Below are 16,431 nucleotides of genomic sequence, written 5' to 3'. Positions count from 1 at the left end.
ATTGGAGAGAGTCTCAGTCTTAAACCATTTTCCACACAGTCTGCCTGTATTTAGTTTTCATGCTAGTGAGGGCTGAGAATCCACTCTCACATAGGTACGTGGTTGCAAAGGGCATCAGTGTCTTAACAGCGAGATTTTCCAAGGCAGGATACTCTGAGCGCAGCCCAATCCAGAAATCTGGCAGTGGCATCAGAACCGCTTGTTGTAATTTTGATGAGGCTCTCTTGTTCAGATATCGGTAAGTGGACTGGAGGCAGGGCATGAAAGGGATAAGGAATCCAGTTGTTTGTGTCGTCCGTTTCTGGAAAGTACCTGCGTAATTGCTCACCCAACTCACTCAGGTGCTTCGCTATATCACATATGAAATTGTCCGTAAGCTTGAGTTCAGTTGCACACAGGAAATCCTACAATGATGGAAAGACCTGTGTGTTGTTCTTGTTAATGCAGACAGAGAAGAGCTCCAACTTCTTAATCATAGCCTCAATTTTGTCCCGCACATTGAATATAGTTGAGTCCCTGTAATCCTAGATTCAGATCATTCAGGTGAGAAAAAAACATCACCCAGATTGGCCAGTTGTGTGAGAAACTCATCATGTAAGCGGTCAGACAAGTGAAAATTATGGTCAGTAAAGAAAACTTTAAGCTTGTTTCTCAATTTTTTTTAAAACGTGTCAATACTTTGCCACTTGTTAACCAGCGCACTTCTGTATGTTGTAAAAGCGTTACATGGTCGCTGCCCATATCATTGCATTGTGCAGAAAATACACAAGAGTTCAGAGGCCTTGCTTAACAAAGTTAACCATTTTCACTATAGTGTCCAAAACGTCTTTCAAGCTGTCAGGCATTCCCTTGGCAGCAACAGCCTCTCAGTGGATGCTGCAGTGACCCAAGTGGCGTCGGGAGCAACTGCTTGCACATATGTTACCACTCCTCTATATCTCCCTGTCATGGCTTTAGCGCCATCAGTACAGATACCAACATGAGCAGCAGCTACGTTTGGCTACATACGGACCGTTAGTGGAATTCCCGCGAGAGAGTAACGGTTAATGTGATTGGATGTTAATTATTTGACTAGGCTACCTGTATTTGACATTGAGTTGTTATTTCACTGAACACTAGATATTTAATTATATTTTTGGCAGTGAAATGAGGCTACTCAGGCGGGGGGAGCACCTGCTCTACACCATTTCTAACGGTCTCTCTGTGTTCCTCTAGACCATGCGTTCCTGAGTTTCCGGCCGTCTCAGGTGGCGGCAGCATGCGTAGCGGCGTCTCGTATCTGTCTCCAGATTTCTCCTGGCTGGACCACGTCTCTACACCTACTGACTGGATACACCTGGGACCACCTCACACACTGCATCAAACTCATGCTGCTGTAAGTCTCACACAGGACACACACACACATCTGAGACCAATTGAATGCTTGAATGCACAGACATACAGTACCAGTCAAAAGTTTGGATACGCCTACTCATTCAAGGGTTTTTCTTTATTTTTTACTATTTTCTACATTGTAGAATAATAGTGAAGACATCAAAATGATGAAAAAACACAGAATTATGTAGTAACCAAAAAAGTGTTCAACAAATAAAAATGTATTTTATATTTGAGATTCTTCAAAGTAGCCTCCCTTTACCTTGACAGCATTGCACACTCTTGTCTCTTTCCTCCACAGTGCACATGACAGCGACGTGAAGGAGGCCAACAAACCCACCCCTCCGTTGTCTCACCCTCCTCTCTCCCACCTCTCCCCGGTCCCAGCAACCACCTCCTCCACCCCCCAGCAGCTCCTCTTCCAGCCCAGCCCAGTGGGCTTCCCACACCTCCCCCCCTCCCTGTCCCAGCTCCACGCGCTAGCCGACTCCCAGGCTTTAGGGCCTGCTGGAGTCAACATGTCCCAGGACTTCCTCCAGAGCCACAGGATGGGGCAGCTCACCGGGGCCGACACCATGACCTCTACAGCAGGGGCCTTCCCCTCCTATCCTAGCCTGACTTCGGGGCTGCAGCCTGGGGCTCGGGTGGCACCGCTGGCCTTGCAGGGCCCCATCTCTATGCAGGTAGCCTTGGCTGCAGAGCCGAGACACTGCCTCAGCATGGCCTACAGCCGGGGGTACCTGGGGGGCGTGGGCCCCCACCACACCTTCACGGCAGCGGGCTGCTTCGACAGATGACGCCAGGAGACGGAGGAGAGGATGAACAGCAAACCGCCCCGAGCCAGGGACAGGGAGCGCTACAATCCTCTCCCATCACTACTTCCTCCTCCTCTCCGCTCCCTGGCAGACCACCTCTCTCTCTCCATCAGCACCCCGTCCCCCTCCTCGGCCGCCCCCCGCCCCGCGCCCCCCACCTTCAGACAGAGACGGAGAGAAAGACTGCTCAAACGCAAGCAAAGGTCGAAGGGCACCGATGACCCCATGGAAGTCATCACACTGACATGACGCCACTGACTGATGTTGAACACTGTGTTCCAATCACATCAAAGGAACAGAAGCATTAACACACTGTAGAATGGTCACGGTATGTCCCTGGTTAAGATGCTGTCATCACTGTGAACCAGAGGCTATGCAGCATGATTCCTCCCCAGTGCCTCCTGTGTTTTGACCAGAGTGAGGTCTGTCTGAATTCATCTGAAGATGAAGTGCTGCTGGATCTCTCTCTGTAATCCAAAAATATGAACTCAACTGAAGAGGAAAAATAGACCAGTAAAGTCTTGAGCTGCTGACTTGGGAACAGTGGTATGACTTGTTATAAGCAGACATACCAGTGAGTTGAAGATGCTATGTGTGTGTGTATATATAGGCTTTATATCACTCTTATGCCAGTGAATAAAGGGATTATGTCATTAAGTGCTATAGGGGCACTCTGAGAATTCCTACCCATAATCCTCAATGGCTGGATGGGGAGGGGAGGCCAGAGTTCATTGTTCTGTCACAGCAGAGGAAATCCACAGTTACCATACCTGTCATGTTTTGGTTCTCTTCCCATCCTCCTTCCTTTTGAGCGAGAGAGAATATTAATGTAGCATTCTAATTCTATGCTTGGAACTTTGTTGACGTGTACATAATGAAATGCTGCTGCCTTCTATATGAACTGATGGTTCTGTGTGAGTTGAAGACTTATTTCCGTGAACCACAGCGTATATCAGGGACTTGACGTAACAGATTACTTGAATATGATGCCATTGAAACGTGATTTTAATTTAAATTTACACATTTGTTCGTTGTTGCTTTTTTTGTATTCCTTGGTTAAGTTAAAAACAAACAACTTTATACCGGCGTGAAACACATTGTTTGTTTTCAAAAAGCCATTGTATAACAACTGAATATTCAGGCTCAGGTTGTTAGGCTGATGATATCCAATCAGCCGTCTCCTTAATGAGGAGGTTACCCATTCAGCTGTCTTACTATTTAGTGTGTTTTAAGTAGATGCTAGCATGGCACCCAGGAGGGTTTCTCACTTCTCCCCCAGAGGAAGAGGACCTGCCTTTTTTTTAAATGACATACTAAGATATATAAAACACACTGTTTGCATCCTGGTGGAATCAGTGACCTCGCGGTCGATGAAACACACAGCCCATCTGCAGCTTAACATCACTAATTGCTTCCTACATTTTCTAAAACTTCCACTTCCTGCTGGAACGTAAACACATCCAGATTCCCCTTCTGCGTCACAGGCGGTCTCGCTGGTTACCGTGGCGATGGCCGAAAATCTAAATCAGGGGCTCACTCAGAAGGACAGTTGGAACGTTACAGAATGTTTAGATGCCCATAACTGTTCTAAACAGCACATTTCTATCTGTTGTGTAGAGCAGGGAATGATGGAAGCTCTAGAAATCACATTTCTATCTGTAACAGTGTTAACTTCTGGTCCTTTTCTGTCGGTATGCTTTGAATGTGTACATTTTACTATGGTTGTACCTTGTCCCCAACAGTTTTCATACTTGAACTATGCTGATACTGCTAAGGCTGTGTTCTGATTCTCAATGTTCTAGGCTTTGATATTGAGACCATTTCATTGAACACTTGCTTTAGCACGATATCTGGCAAGCATCTGAAATGTGTCTAAACGTTTATATAGCATATACCTTACTGTAGTCTAGATAGTATTTTACTACAAATGGAATGAAGGGCTTAGTAGCAACCAAATGCATCTTCCTGACTGATCTCTTCTGAACTGTCACTCCCACTCACTGTATGGTCATCACTACTTTTATAGACAAAAGGATTCTGCCTTTTAACTTTGTATAGTTTTTTTTTAAGTGTGTTTTATTTAGTCTTGTTCTTCCTGTGTTAATAAAGATGGATGCAGTCGGTGTGGAGTACTGGGTCATATTCATTAGGCACCAAACGGAAGAAGACTGACAAACAGGGAGGGACTAAATAAGCATTCTTATTGAACAAGTTCGTTTTCTGTTGCAAAACATTTTTGCTACGGTATGACCTATTGAGCAACACCCTGTTTTTTAAGTAAAAGTACTCTCTTCCCTCACTAAAAAGCTACTTCTCACTGAGGTCTCAAGGTGTTTTTGTTGGTAGAACCATAGCATTAGAATAATTCATTCTGTTTATGGCTACAACTCTTCTCACAGGCATCACCACCGGTTCATCTTTTAGGACTTATTCTTTGACATTATTTTGTGGTTTGACTCAATGTTGATCATTGCTGCCAGAAAGCAGAGAGCTCTGAACACTAATAACTATGTTGCATATTGCAGCCTTGACTGGTGTACTGCACATATTGCTATAGTGATTATGTGCTGATAAAACACCAAACAACCACACCATTGTCCAATGAAATGACATGAGAAATGTCCCAGTATTTTTGTAGATAAAGGGGCTTCTATCAGATGAGCTGTTGAAATAAACAACAATGAACTGAATATCTTCACTGAGTTGGTGTTTGTTTTGTTTGATATTCATGTTATTGTATTATTGAAACAATCCCAAATGGCCACCTATTGGCTATAGTCAAAAGTAGTGCACTATATGTGTGTGTATTTAACTAGGCAAGTCAGTTAAGAACAAATTGTTATTTACAGTGACGGCCAAACCCTCCCATAACCCAGATGACGCTGGGCCAATGGTGCGCTGCCCTAGGGCATAATTTGGGCGGCACTCTTAGCTTCCACCAATCCAGTCTTCAGGTCATTGACATGTTTCACTGAAGATAGGAAACAATGATACATTATTCTAACATTACCTTTTAACCCCCCCCTCCCCCATTTTGTTCTTTGCCCTAGAACTACACAGCTGATTCAAATAACCCAAGTCATCAAGCTGTGATTTTTATTTTATTTATTTTATCAGCTGTGTAGAGCTGGGGGGGAAAAAACTAAAAGTACACCCAGGGGGCCCAGGACCAGAAACCCTGGTCGAGCTGACTTAAAGCGAGGGGGAGGGATATGAAGCCCAGGACCAGAAACCCTGGTCTAGCTGACTGAGGGGGAGGGATATGAAGCCCAGGACCAGAAACCCTGGTCGAGCTGACTTAAAGCGAGGGGGAGGGATATGAAGCCCAGGACCAGAAACCCTGGTCGAGCTGACTTAAAGCGAGGGATATGAAGCCCAGGACCAGAAACCCTGGTCTAGCTGACTTAAAGCGAGGGGGAGGGATATGAAGCCCAGGACCAGAAACCCTGGTCTAGCTGACTTAAAGCGAGGGGGAGGGATATGAAGCCCAGGACCAGAAACCCTGGTCTAGCTGACTTAAAGCGAGGGGGAGGGATATGAAGCCCAGGACCAGAAACCCTGGTCGAGCTGACTGAGGGGGAGGGATATGAAGCCCAGGACCAGAAACCCTGGTCTAGCTGACTTAAAGCGAGGGGGAGGGATATGAAGCCTAGGACCAGAAACCCTGGTCTAGCTGACTGAGGGGGAGGGATATGAAGCCCAGGACCAGAAACCCTGGTCTAGCTGACTTAAAGCGAGGGGGAGGGATATGAAGCCCAGGACCAGAAACCCTGGTCTAGCTGACTGAGGGGGAGGGATATGAAGCCCAGGACCAGAAACCCTGGTCTAGCTGACTTAAAGCGAGGGGGAGGGATATGAAGCCCAGGACCAGAAACCCTGGTCGAGCTGACTTAAAGCGAGGGGGAGGGATATGAAGTGTCCCTCAGACATTTTTCTACAAATCAACTCTTTTCAGTCCTCACACTCCACCCCCTCGTCTCATTCATCATTCAGCGTGGTCTACGACATTCTGTCACTCACTCAGACTAGAGTGGTTTATGAATATGAACACACATTTAGCACACAGTGAAACACATTACCATCCATGACCATCCAATTAATTCCTTCCAAAAATAATTGTCCATTTATTTATATTTTTTCATATACTATAGCTTCTGATGGGATCACTGGAGGAGGATGTAGTGAGATCAAGTAGCAGGAGTCACCAGCCACACAGCCCATCTGTAGAGACTAGTGAAGACACCAGCCACACAGCACATCTGTAGAGACTAGTGAAGACACCAGCCACACAGCCCATCTGTAAAGACTAGTGAAGACACCAGCCACACTGCCCATCTGTAAAGACTAGTGAAGACACCAGCCACACTGCCCATCTGTAGAGACTAGTGAAGACACCAGCCACACTGCCCATCTGTAGAGACTAGTGAAGACACCAGCCACACTGCCCATCTGTAAAGACTAGTGAAGACACCAGCCACACTGCCCATCTGTAGAGACTAGTGAAGACACCAGCCACACTGCCCATCTGTAGAGACTAGTGAAGACACCAGCCACACTGCCCATCTGTAGAGACTAGTGAAGTCACCAGCCACACTGCCCATCTGTAGAGACTAGTGAAGTCACCAGCCACACTGCCCATCTGTAGAGACTAGTGAAGACACCAGCCACACAGCCCATCTGTAGAGACTAGTGAAGACACCAGCCACACTGCCCATCTGTAAAGACTAGTGAAGACACCAGCCACACTGCCCATCTGTAGAGACTAGTGAAGTCACCAGCCACACAGCCCATCTGTGGAGACTAGTGAAGTCACCAGCCACACAGCCCATCTGTAAAGACTAGTGAAGACACCAGCCACACTGCCCATCTGTAGATACTAGTGAAGTCACCAGCCACACTGCCCATCTGTAGAGACTAGTGAAGTCACCAGCCACACAGCCCATCTGTAGAGACTAGTGAAGACACCAGCCACACTGCCCATCTGTAGAGACTAGTGAAGTCACCAGCCACACTGCCCATCTGTAGAGACTAGTGAAGTCACCAGCCACACAACCCATCTGTAAAGACTAGTGAAGACACCAGCCACACTGCACATCTGTAGAAACTAGTGAAGTCACCAGCCACACAGCCCATCTGTAGAGACTAGTGAAGACCAGCCACACTGCCCATCTGTAAAGACTAGTGAAGACACCAGCCACACTGCCCATCTGTAGAGACTAGTGAAGTCACCAGCCACACTGCCCATCTGTAGAGACTAGTGAAGTCACCAGCCACACAGCCCATCTGTAGAGACTAGTGAAGTCACCAGCCACACAGCCCATCTGTGGAGACTAGTGAAGTCACCAGCCACACAGCCCATCTGTAAAGACTAGTGAAGACACCAGCCACACTGCCCATCTGTAGATACTAGTGAAGTCACCAGCCACACTGCCCATCTGTAGAGACTAGTGAAGTCACCAGCCACACAGCCCATCTGTAGAGACTAGTGAAGACACCAGCCACACTGCCCATCTGTAGAGACTAGTGAAGTCACCAGCCACACTGCCCATCTGTAGAGACTAGTGAAGTCACCAGCCACACAGCCCATCTGTAAAGACTAGTGAAGACACCAGCCACACTGCCCATCTGTAGAAACTAGTGAAGTCACCAGCCACACTGCCCATCTGTAAAGACTAGTGAAGACACCAGCCACACTGCCCATCTGTAAAGACTAGTGAAGACACCAGCCACACTGCCCATCTGTAAAGACTAGTGAAGTCACCAGCCACACAGCCCATCTGTAGAGACTAGTGAAGACACCAGCCACACAGCCCATCTGTAGAAACTAGTGAAGTCACCAGCCACACAGCCCATCTGTAGAAACTAGTGAAGTCACCAGCCACACAGCCCATCTGTAGAGACTAGTGAAGACCAGCCACACAGCCCATCTGTAGAGACTAATGAAGACACCAGCCACACAGCCCATCTGTAGAGACTAATGAAGACACCAGCCACACAGCCCATCTGTAGAAACTAGTGAAGACACCAGCCACACAGCCCATCTGTAGAGACTAGTGAAGACCAGCCACACAGCCCATCTGTAGAGACTAATGAAGACACCAGCCACACTGCCCATCTGTAGAGACTAATGAAGACACCAGCCACACTGCCCATCTGTAGGCTAAGAGCCCGCCCCTGCCCACGTGAGACGGAGCACCAGCCACACAGCCCATCTGTAGAGACTAGTGAAGACACCAGCCACACAGCTCATCTGTAGAGACTAGTGAAGACACCAGCCACACAGCCCATCTGTAGAGACTAGTGAAGTCACCAGCCACACAGCCCATCTGTAGAGACTAGTGAAGACACCAGCCACACAGCCCATCTGTAGAACGGAGCCCGCCCCTGCCCACGTGAGACGGAGCACCAGCCACACTGCCCATCTGTAGAGACGGAGCCCGCCCCGCCCTCGAGGCTGGAAGTCCCGCCCCGCCCCGAGGCTGTGGGCGAGGAGAGCAGGGTGGGATGTGAAATATGGTGCAATTTTCTTTTTTAAACAATCAAAATGACCTCCATGGCTCCTTCAGTTATCCCAGCATTCCATAGTGCTGTTGGAGGATATGGTAGTCAGATCAAAAAGCCCCTATGTAGGGAGTGCAGTGGGAGGTATGGCGGGGTGCAGTGGGAGGTATGGCGGGGTGCAGTGGGAGGTATGGCGGGGTGCAGTGGGAGGTATGGCGGGGTGCAGTGGGAGGTATGGCGGGGTGCAGTGGGAGGTATGGCGGGGTGCAGTGGGAGGTATGGCGGAGTGCAGTGGGAGGTATGACGGGGTGCAGTGGGAGGTATGGCGGGGTGCAGTGGGAGGTATGGCGGGGTGCAGTGGGAGGTATGGCGGAGTGCAGTGGGAGGTATGGCGGAGTGCAGTGGGAGGTATGCTGGGGTGCAGTGGGAGGTATGCTGGGGTGCAGTGGGAGGTATGGCGGGGTGCAGTGGGAGGTATGGCGGGGTGCAGTGGGAGGTATGGCGGAGTGCAGTGGGAGGTATGTAGGGAGTGCAGTGGGAGGTATGGTGCAGTGGGAGGTATGGTGGGGTGCAGTGGGAGGTATGGCGGGGTGCAGTGGGAGGTATGGTGCAGTGGGAGGTATGGTGCAGTGGGAGGTATGGTGCAGTGGGAGGTATGGCGGGGTGCAGTGGGAGGTATGGCGGGGTGCAGTGGGAGGTATGGTGCAGAGGGAGGTATGGTGGGGTGCAGTGGGAGGTATGGCGGGGTGCAGTGGGAGGTATGGTGCAGAGGGAGGTATGGTGGGGTGCAGTGGGAGGTATGGCGGGGTGCAGTGGGAGGTATGGCGGGGTGCAGTGGGAGGTATGGTGCAGAGGGAGGTATGGTGGGGTGCAGTGGGAGGTATGGTGGGGTGCAGTGGGAGGTATGGTGCAGAGGGAGATATGGTGGGGTGCAGTGGGAGGTATGGCGGGGTGCAGTGGGAGGTATGGCGGGGTGCAGTGGGAGGTATGGTGCAGTGGGAGGTATGGTGGGGTGCAGTGGGAGGTATGGTGCAGTGGGAGGTATGGCGGGGTGCAGTGGGAGGTATGGCGGGGTGCAGTGGGAGGTATGGTGCAGTGGGAGGTATGGCGGGGTGCAGTGGGAGGTATGGTGCAGTGGGAGGTATGGTGCAGTGGGAGGTATGGCGGGGTGCAGTGGGAGGTATGGTGCAGTGGGAGGTATGGCGGGGTGCAGAGGGAGGTATGGTGCAGAGGGAGATATGGTGGGGTGCAGTGGGAGGTATGGCGGGGTGCAGTGGGAGGTATGGTGCAGTGGGAGGTATGGTGCAGTGGGAGGTATGGTGCAGTGGGAGGTATGGCGGGGTGCAGTGGGAGGTATGGTGCAGTGGGAGGTATGGTGCAGTGGGAGGTATGGCGGGGTGCAGTGGGAGGTATGGTGCAGTGGGAGGTATGGCGGGGTGCAGAGGGAGGTATGGTGCAGAGGGAGATATGGTGGGGTGCAGTGGGAGGTATGGCGGGGTGCAGTGGGAGGTATGGTGCAGTGGGAGGTATGGTGCAGTGGGAGGTATGGTGCAGTGGGAGGTATGGCGGGGTGCAGTGGGAGGTATGGTGCAGTGGGAGGTATGGTGCAGTGGGAGGTATGGCAGGGTGCAGTGGGAGGTATGGCGGGGTGGGGTTAGGGCCAGTAGTGGACCATTCTCTCCAGGCTTTGTTTGTGAAGCTAAGACGTAGGGTGGCCGGCTTCTTTTTCATTTGTCTGTTGATGGAGAGTGTGTGTGTGTGTGTGTGTGTGTGTGTGTGTGTGTGTGTGTGTGTGTGTGTGTGTGTGTGTGTGTGTGTGTGTGTTGTATTCATGGTGGAGATTCCTCACCCTGCTCTTGTCTTCATTGGGTGGCTGGTGTCTGTGTCCACATGCTGCTGAGGAATTTACTGGGGCTTCTTGAAGACACGCTGGGCATGATCAGATGAATGTATTGTCCCAGGGATTAAATGTATTTTAAAAAGTTAAACCAACATTGACTACTAACATAAATAAATGTAAACAGTTTTGTTGATAATTCTGTTCCTGTCCAGTTCATAAAACCAGCAACTCTTGTAGAGTGGTCAAGCCTCTGGTGCAACCAGGGGTTGGGTAAGTTACTTTTTAAATGTAATCCGTTACACTTACTAGTTAGGACTACCTGTCCAAAATTGTCATCAGTAGCGTAGTTTTGTGGATTACCCCAAATTAGTAACGTAACCTCATTACTTTCATGCCGAGCCTTCAACTGTGTGTCTCGAGACATTTCAAAACGCTTTGAGACATGTTTTGAAACATTGCTGTTTTGAAGACGTGTTTTAAGAAGATATTTCTAAAACGTGTATTGAGATAATGTGTCTCAAGCCACCCCCATGCTATTTTGTGCCATGTCTTGAAGACTTGCAATGCTATGGGACGTCTCAAGACACTATTGTTATTTAGGGCTATATATTGGGCTCCCGAGTGGCGCAGCGGTCTAAGGCACTGCTTCTCAGTGCTAGAGGCGTCACGACAGACACCCTGGTTCGATTCCAGGCTGTATCACAACTGGCCGTGATTGGGAGTCCCATAGGGCGGCCCAGCGTCGTCCGGGTTTGGAGGGAGGGGTCATTGTAAATAAGTATTTGTTCCTAACTGACTTGCCTAGTTAAATAAAAATACATTTAGACAGCACCTGACACATTTTATGAATGTCTATATAATTGAATAAGAAGAAATTATTCAAGAAACATAAGAGAAAATAATGAAAACCACTGACAGAGAGACAGAGATTACTCCAGAGAAGGCTGCCTAGAGAGACTCTCTCTGGTTGGACAGCCTCATGTGGCGTCTTCTCAGTGTCAAGGCCACTCTTTTACATTTGAATTCAAAACATTATCACAAAAGGCAAACAAAACATAATTGAAATACATGTGAGGATCACTCTGGCCTGCACTCATATTCCTGTTCATAAAGTTTGGAATTTAGGATTGTTTAACATATTAAATTCACGGAACTTTCTTTAGTTAACTGACAGTTGATACAAGTCTCAAAACAGCCCGGCAAACCTGGAGGATTTACAATCAGATGTTCAACTTGAGGTAAGCAAGCAAAGCATTTGAATGTATACTGAGAAATATAAAAGCAACAATTTCAACAATTTTACTGAGTTACAGTTCATATAAGGAAATCAGGGAATCGAAATAAATTAATTATACCCTAATCTATGGATTTCACATGACTGGGCAGGGGCGAAGCCATGGGTGGGCATTGGTCCAACCACTTGGGAGCCAGGCCCACCCACAGAGGACCCAGGCCCAGCCAATCAGAATGAGTTTTACCCCACAAAAGGGCTTTATTAAAGACAGACATACTCTTCAGTTTCATCAGCTGTACGGGTGGCTAGTCTCAGGCGATTCCGCAGGTAAAAAAGCCGGATGTGGAAGTCCTGGGCTGATGTGGTTACACGTGGTCTGCGGTTGTGAGGCCGGTTGAGAAAAAACTACATTATTAGAGAAATTAACATTAAGTTACCTGGCAACAGTTCTGGTGGTCATTCCTGTAGTCAGCATGCCAATTGCATGCTCCCTCAAAACTTGAGAAATCTCTGGCATTGTGTTGTGAGAAATAGGCTTTTTGTGCGTATGGAACATTTCTGGGATCTTTTATTTCAGCTCATGAAACCAAAGCTTTACATGTTGCGTTTGTACTTGTGTTCAGTTTATAAATGTATGTTACTCCAGAATAATATTTTGTCAATATTAAGAATTATGTTTTGACATCTTGTTTTAGCAATGCCACAATTTATATTGAAGACTCTGTTTAGCTAACAACTGTCATTAGCTTAGCTAAATTAGCAAAAAAAATCTCTAATTCCAGGTTGTTACATTTGCCTATGGAGTCCATGGGAGATCAGAGAGAGAGGAAGGGATCATGTCAAATTTTAACTTCAATGATATCTCAGCCTTATCACCACCTTCAATCTTAAAGGTCATGAACAGTCAAAATAATGTTAAATTAAATTAGATGATATTTGGATGAAACCAGATCAAAGTATGATGACCAAAGTATGAATAATGACTGTTGCCTCTACATTGATAAAGTTTGATCATAAAGTTACTGGTTCCATCTAGAGGTCGACCGATTAATCGGAATGGCCGATTAATTAGGGCCGATTTCAAGTATTCATAACAATCGCTAATCGGCATTTTTGGACACCGATCATGGCCGATTACATTGCATTCCACGAGGAGACTGCGTGGCAGGCTGACTACCTGTTATGCAAGTGAAGCAAGGAGCCAAGGTAAGGTGCTAGCTAGCATTAAACGTATCTTATAAAAAAAACAATCAATTTCACATAATCACTAGTTAACTACACATGGTTGATGATATTACTAGTTTATCTAGCTTGTCCTGTGTTGCATATAATCAATGCGATGCCTGTTAATTTATCATTGAATCACAGCCTACTTCGCCAAACGGATGATTTAACAAGCGCATTCGCGAAAAAAAGCACTGTTGTTGCACCAGTGTACCTAACCATAAACATCAATGCCTTTCTTAAAATCAATACGCATGTATATATTTTTAAACCTGCATATTTAGTTAATATTGCCTGCTAACATGAATTTAATTTTAACTAGAGAAATTGTGTCACTTCTCTTGCGTTCAGTGCAAACAGAGTCAGGGTATATGCAGCAGTTTGGGCCGCCTGGCTCGTTGCGAACTGTGTGAAGACCATTTCTTCCTAACAAAGACCATAATTAATTTGCCAGAATTTTACGTAATTATTACATAACATTGAAGGTTGTGCAATGTAACAGGAATATTTAGACGTAGGGATGCCACCCGTTAGATAAAATACGGAACGGTTCCGTATTTCACTGAAAGAATAAACGTTTTGTTTTCAAAATGATCGTTTCCGGATTTGACCATATTATTAATGACATAAGGCTCGTATTTCTGTGTGTTATTATGTTATAATTAAGTCTATGATTTGATAGAGCAGTCTGACTGAGCGGTGGTAGGCAGCAGCAGGCTCGTAAGCATTCATTCATTGTTTTTTTGCGACCTGGCCAAGATAAAGCAAAGCAGTTCGACAACATACAACAACACAGAGTTACACACGGAGTAAAACAAACATACAGTAAATAATACAGTAGAAAATAAGTCTATATACAATGTGAGCAAATGAGGTGAGATAAGGGAGGTAAAGGCAAAAAGGCCATGGTGGCAAAGTAAATACAATATAGCAAGTAAAACACTGGAATGGTAGATTTGTAGTAGAAGAAAGTGCAAAGTAGAAATAATGGGGTGCAAAGGAGCAAAATAAATAAATACAGTTGGGGAAGAGGTAGTTGTTTGGGCTAAATTATAGATGGGCTATGTACAGGTGCAGTGATCTGTGAGCTGCTCTGACAGCTGGTGCTTAAAGCTAGTGAGGGAGATAAGTGTTTCCAGTTTCAGAGATTTTTGTAGTTCGTTCCAGTCATTGGCAGCAGAGAACTGGAAGGAGAGACGGCCAAAGGAGGAATTGGCTTTGGGGGTGACCAGAGAGATATACCTGCTGGAGCGCGTGCTACAGGTGGGTGCTGCTATGGTGACCAGTGAGCGGAGATAAGGGGGGACTTTACCTAGCAGGGTCTTGTAGATGACCTGGAGCCAGTGGGTTTGGCAACGAGTATGAAGCCAGGGCCAGCCAACGAGAGCGTATAGGTCGCAGTGGTGGGTAGTATATGGGGCTTTGGTGACAAAACGGATGGCACTGTGATAGACTGCATCCAGTTTGTTGAGTAGGGTATTGGAGGCTATTTTGTAAATGACATCGCCGAAGTCGAGGATCGGTAGGATGGTCAGTTTTACGAGGGTATGTTTGGCAGCATGAGTGAAGGATGCTTTGTTGCGAAATAGGAAGCCAATGCTAGATTTAACTTTGGATTGGAGATGTTTGATGTGAGTCTGGAAGGAGAGTTTACAGTCTTACCAGACACCTAGGTATTTGTAGTTGTCCACATATTCTAAGTCAGAGCCGTCCAGAGTAGTGATGCTGGACAGGCGGGCAGCGATCGGTTGAAGAGCATGCATTTAGTTTTACTTGTATTTAAGAGCAGTTGGAGGCCACGGAAGGAGAGTTGTATGGCATTGAAGCTCGTCTGGAGGGTTGTTAACACAGTGTCCAAAGAAGGGCCAGAAGTATACAGAATGGTGTCGTCTGCGTAGAGGTGGATCAGAGACTCACCAGCAGCAAGAGCGACATCATTGATGTATACAGAGAAAAGAGTTGGCCCAAGAATTGAACCCTGTGGCACCCCCATAGAGACTACCAGAGGCCCGGACAACAGACCCTCCGATTTGACACACTGAACTCTATCAGAGAAGTAGTTGGTGAACCAGGCGAGGCAATCATTTGAGAAACCAAGGCTATTGAGTCTGCCGATGAGGATGTGGTGATTGACAGAGTCGAAAGCTTTGGCCAGGTCAATGAATACGGCAGCACAGTATTGTTTTTTATCGATGGCGGTAACAATATCGTTTAGGACCTTGAGCGTGGCTGAGGTGCACCCATGACCAGCTCTGAAACCAGATTGCATAGCGGAGAAGGTGCGGTGGGATTCGAAATCGTCGGTAATCTGTTTGTTGACTTGGCTTTCGAAGACCTTAGAAAGGCAAGGTAGGATAGATATAGGTCTGTAGCAGTTTGGGTCAAGAGTGTCCCCTCCTTTGAAGAGGGGGGATGACAGCAGCTGCTTTCCAATCTTTGGGAATCTCAGACGACACGAAAGAGAGGTTTAACAGGCTAGTAATAGGGGTTGCAACAATTTCGGCAGATCATTTTAGAAAGAAAGGGTCCAGATTGTCTAGCCCGGCTGATTTGTAGGGGTCCAGATTTTGCAGCTCTTTCAGAACATCAGCTGAATGGATTTGAGAAAAGGAGAAATGGGGAAGGCTTGGGCGAGTAGCTGTGGGGGGTGCAGTGCTGTTGACTGCGGTAGAGGTAGCCAGCTGTGCTTCACGCATTGCGCTGTTTATGACTTCAAGCCTATCAACTCCCGAGATCAGGCTGGCAGTACTAAAGTACCTATTAGAACATCCAATAGTCAAAGGTATATGAAATACAAATGGTATAGAGAGAAATAGTCCTATAATAACTACAACCTAAAACTTCTTACCTGGGAATATTAAAGACTCATGTTAAAAGGAACCACCAGCTTTCATATGTTCTGAGCAAGGAACTTAAACGTTAGCTTTTTTACATGGCACATATTGCACTTTTACTTTCTTCTCCAAAACTGTGTTTTTGCATTATTTATACCAAATTGAACATGTTTCATTATTTATTTGAGACTAAATTGATTTTATTGATGTATTATATTAAGTTAAAATAACTGTTCATTCAGTATTGTTGTAATTGTCATTATTACGATTTAATCGGACGATTTTTATTTTTATTTATATATATATATATATATATATATATATATATATTAAATCGATGTCAGCTTTTTTTGGTCCTCCAAGAATCGGTATCATATCGGCGTTGAAAAATCCTAATCGGTCGACCTCTAGTTCCATCCCCCATGTCAAACACTTGGATTCATTATTAAGGGGACATCACCTTAACTTCTATTTTAATACACCAATGGCAACATGACATTCTCCTATCTAATTTAAATAAGTACCGCCTTGTAACCAACATCGGAGAAGGCGTGTTTGCAAAGGGGCATAGTATATATGGCTAGATAGCTACGCTACTTGTGCTAAAAT

General features: G+C 46.7%; 1 protein-coding gene across 2 annotated transcripts in view; it reads left to right on the top strand.

Moving 5' to 3' along the window:
• The window catches only part of LOC106604199 (cyclin-J), a 36,295-nt gene extending 31,983 nt beyond the window's left edge, over window positions 1-4,312 (top strand). For both annotated transcript variants that reach the window (XM_014198631.2, XM_014198630.3), the window contains exons 5-6: window positions 1,216-1,375; window positions 1,676-4,312. In XM_014198631.2, the coding sequence (XP_014054106.1) occupies window positions 1,216-1,375; window positions 1,676-2,171 (656 nt within the window). In that variant the 3' untranslated portion in view covers window positions 2,172-4,312. The remainder of the gene's footprint in view (window positions 1-1,215; window positions 1,376-1,675) is intronic.
• Window positions 4,313-16,431: the final 12,119 nt, after the last annotated feature.

The sequence above is a fragment of the Salmo salar genome, chromosome 05 (genome assembly GCF_965601325.2).
Source record: "Salmo salar chromosome 05, fSalSal1, whole genome shotgun sequence".
Taxonomy (NCBI): Eukaryota; Metazoa; Chordata; class Actinopteri; order Salmoniformes; family Salmonidae; genus Salmo; species Salmo salar.
This window is presented reverse-complemented; position numbering and strand designations above follow the sequence as displayed.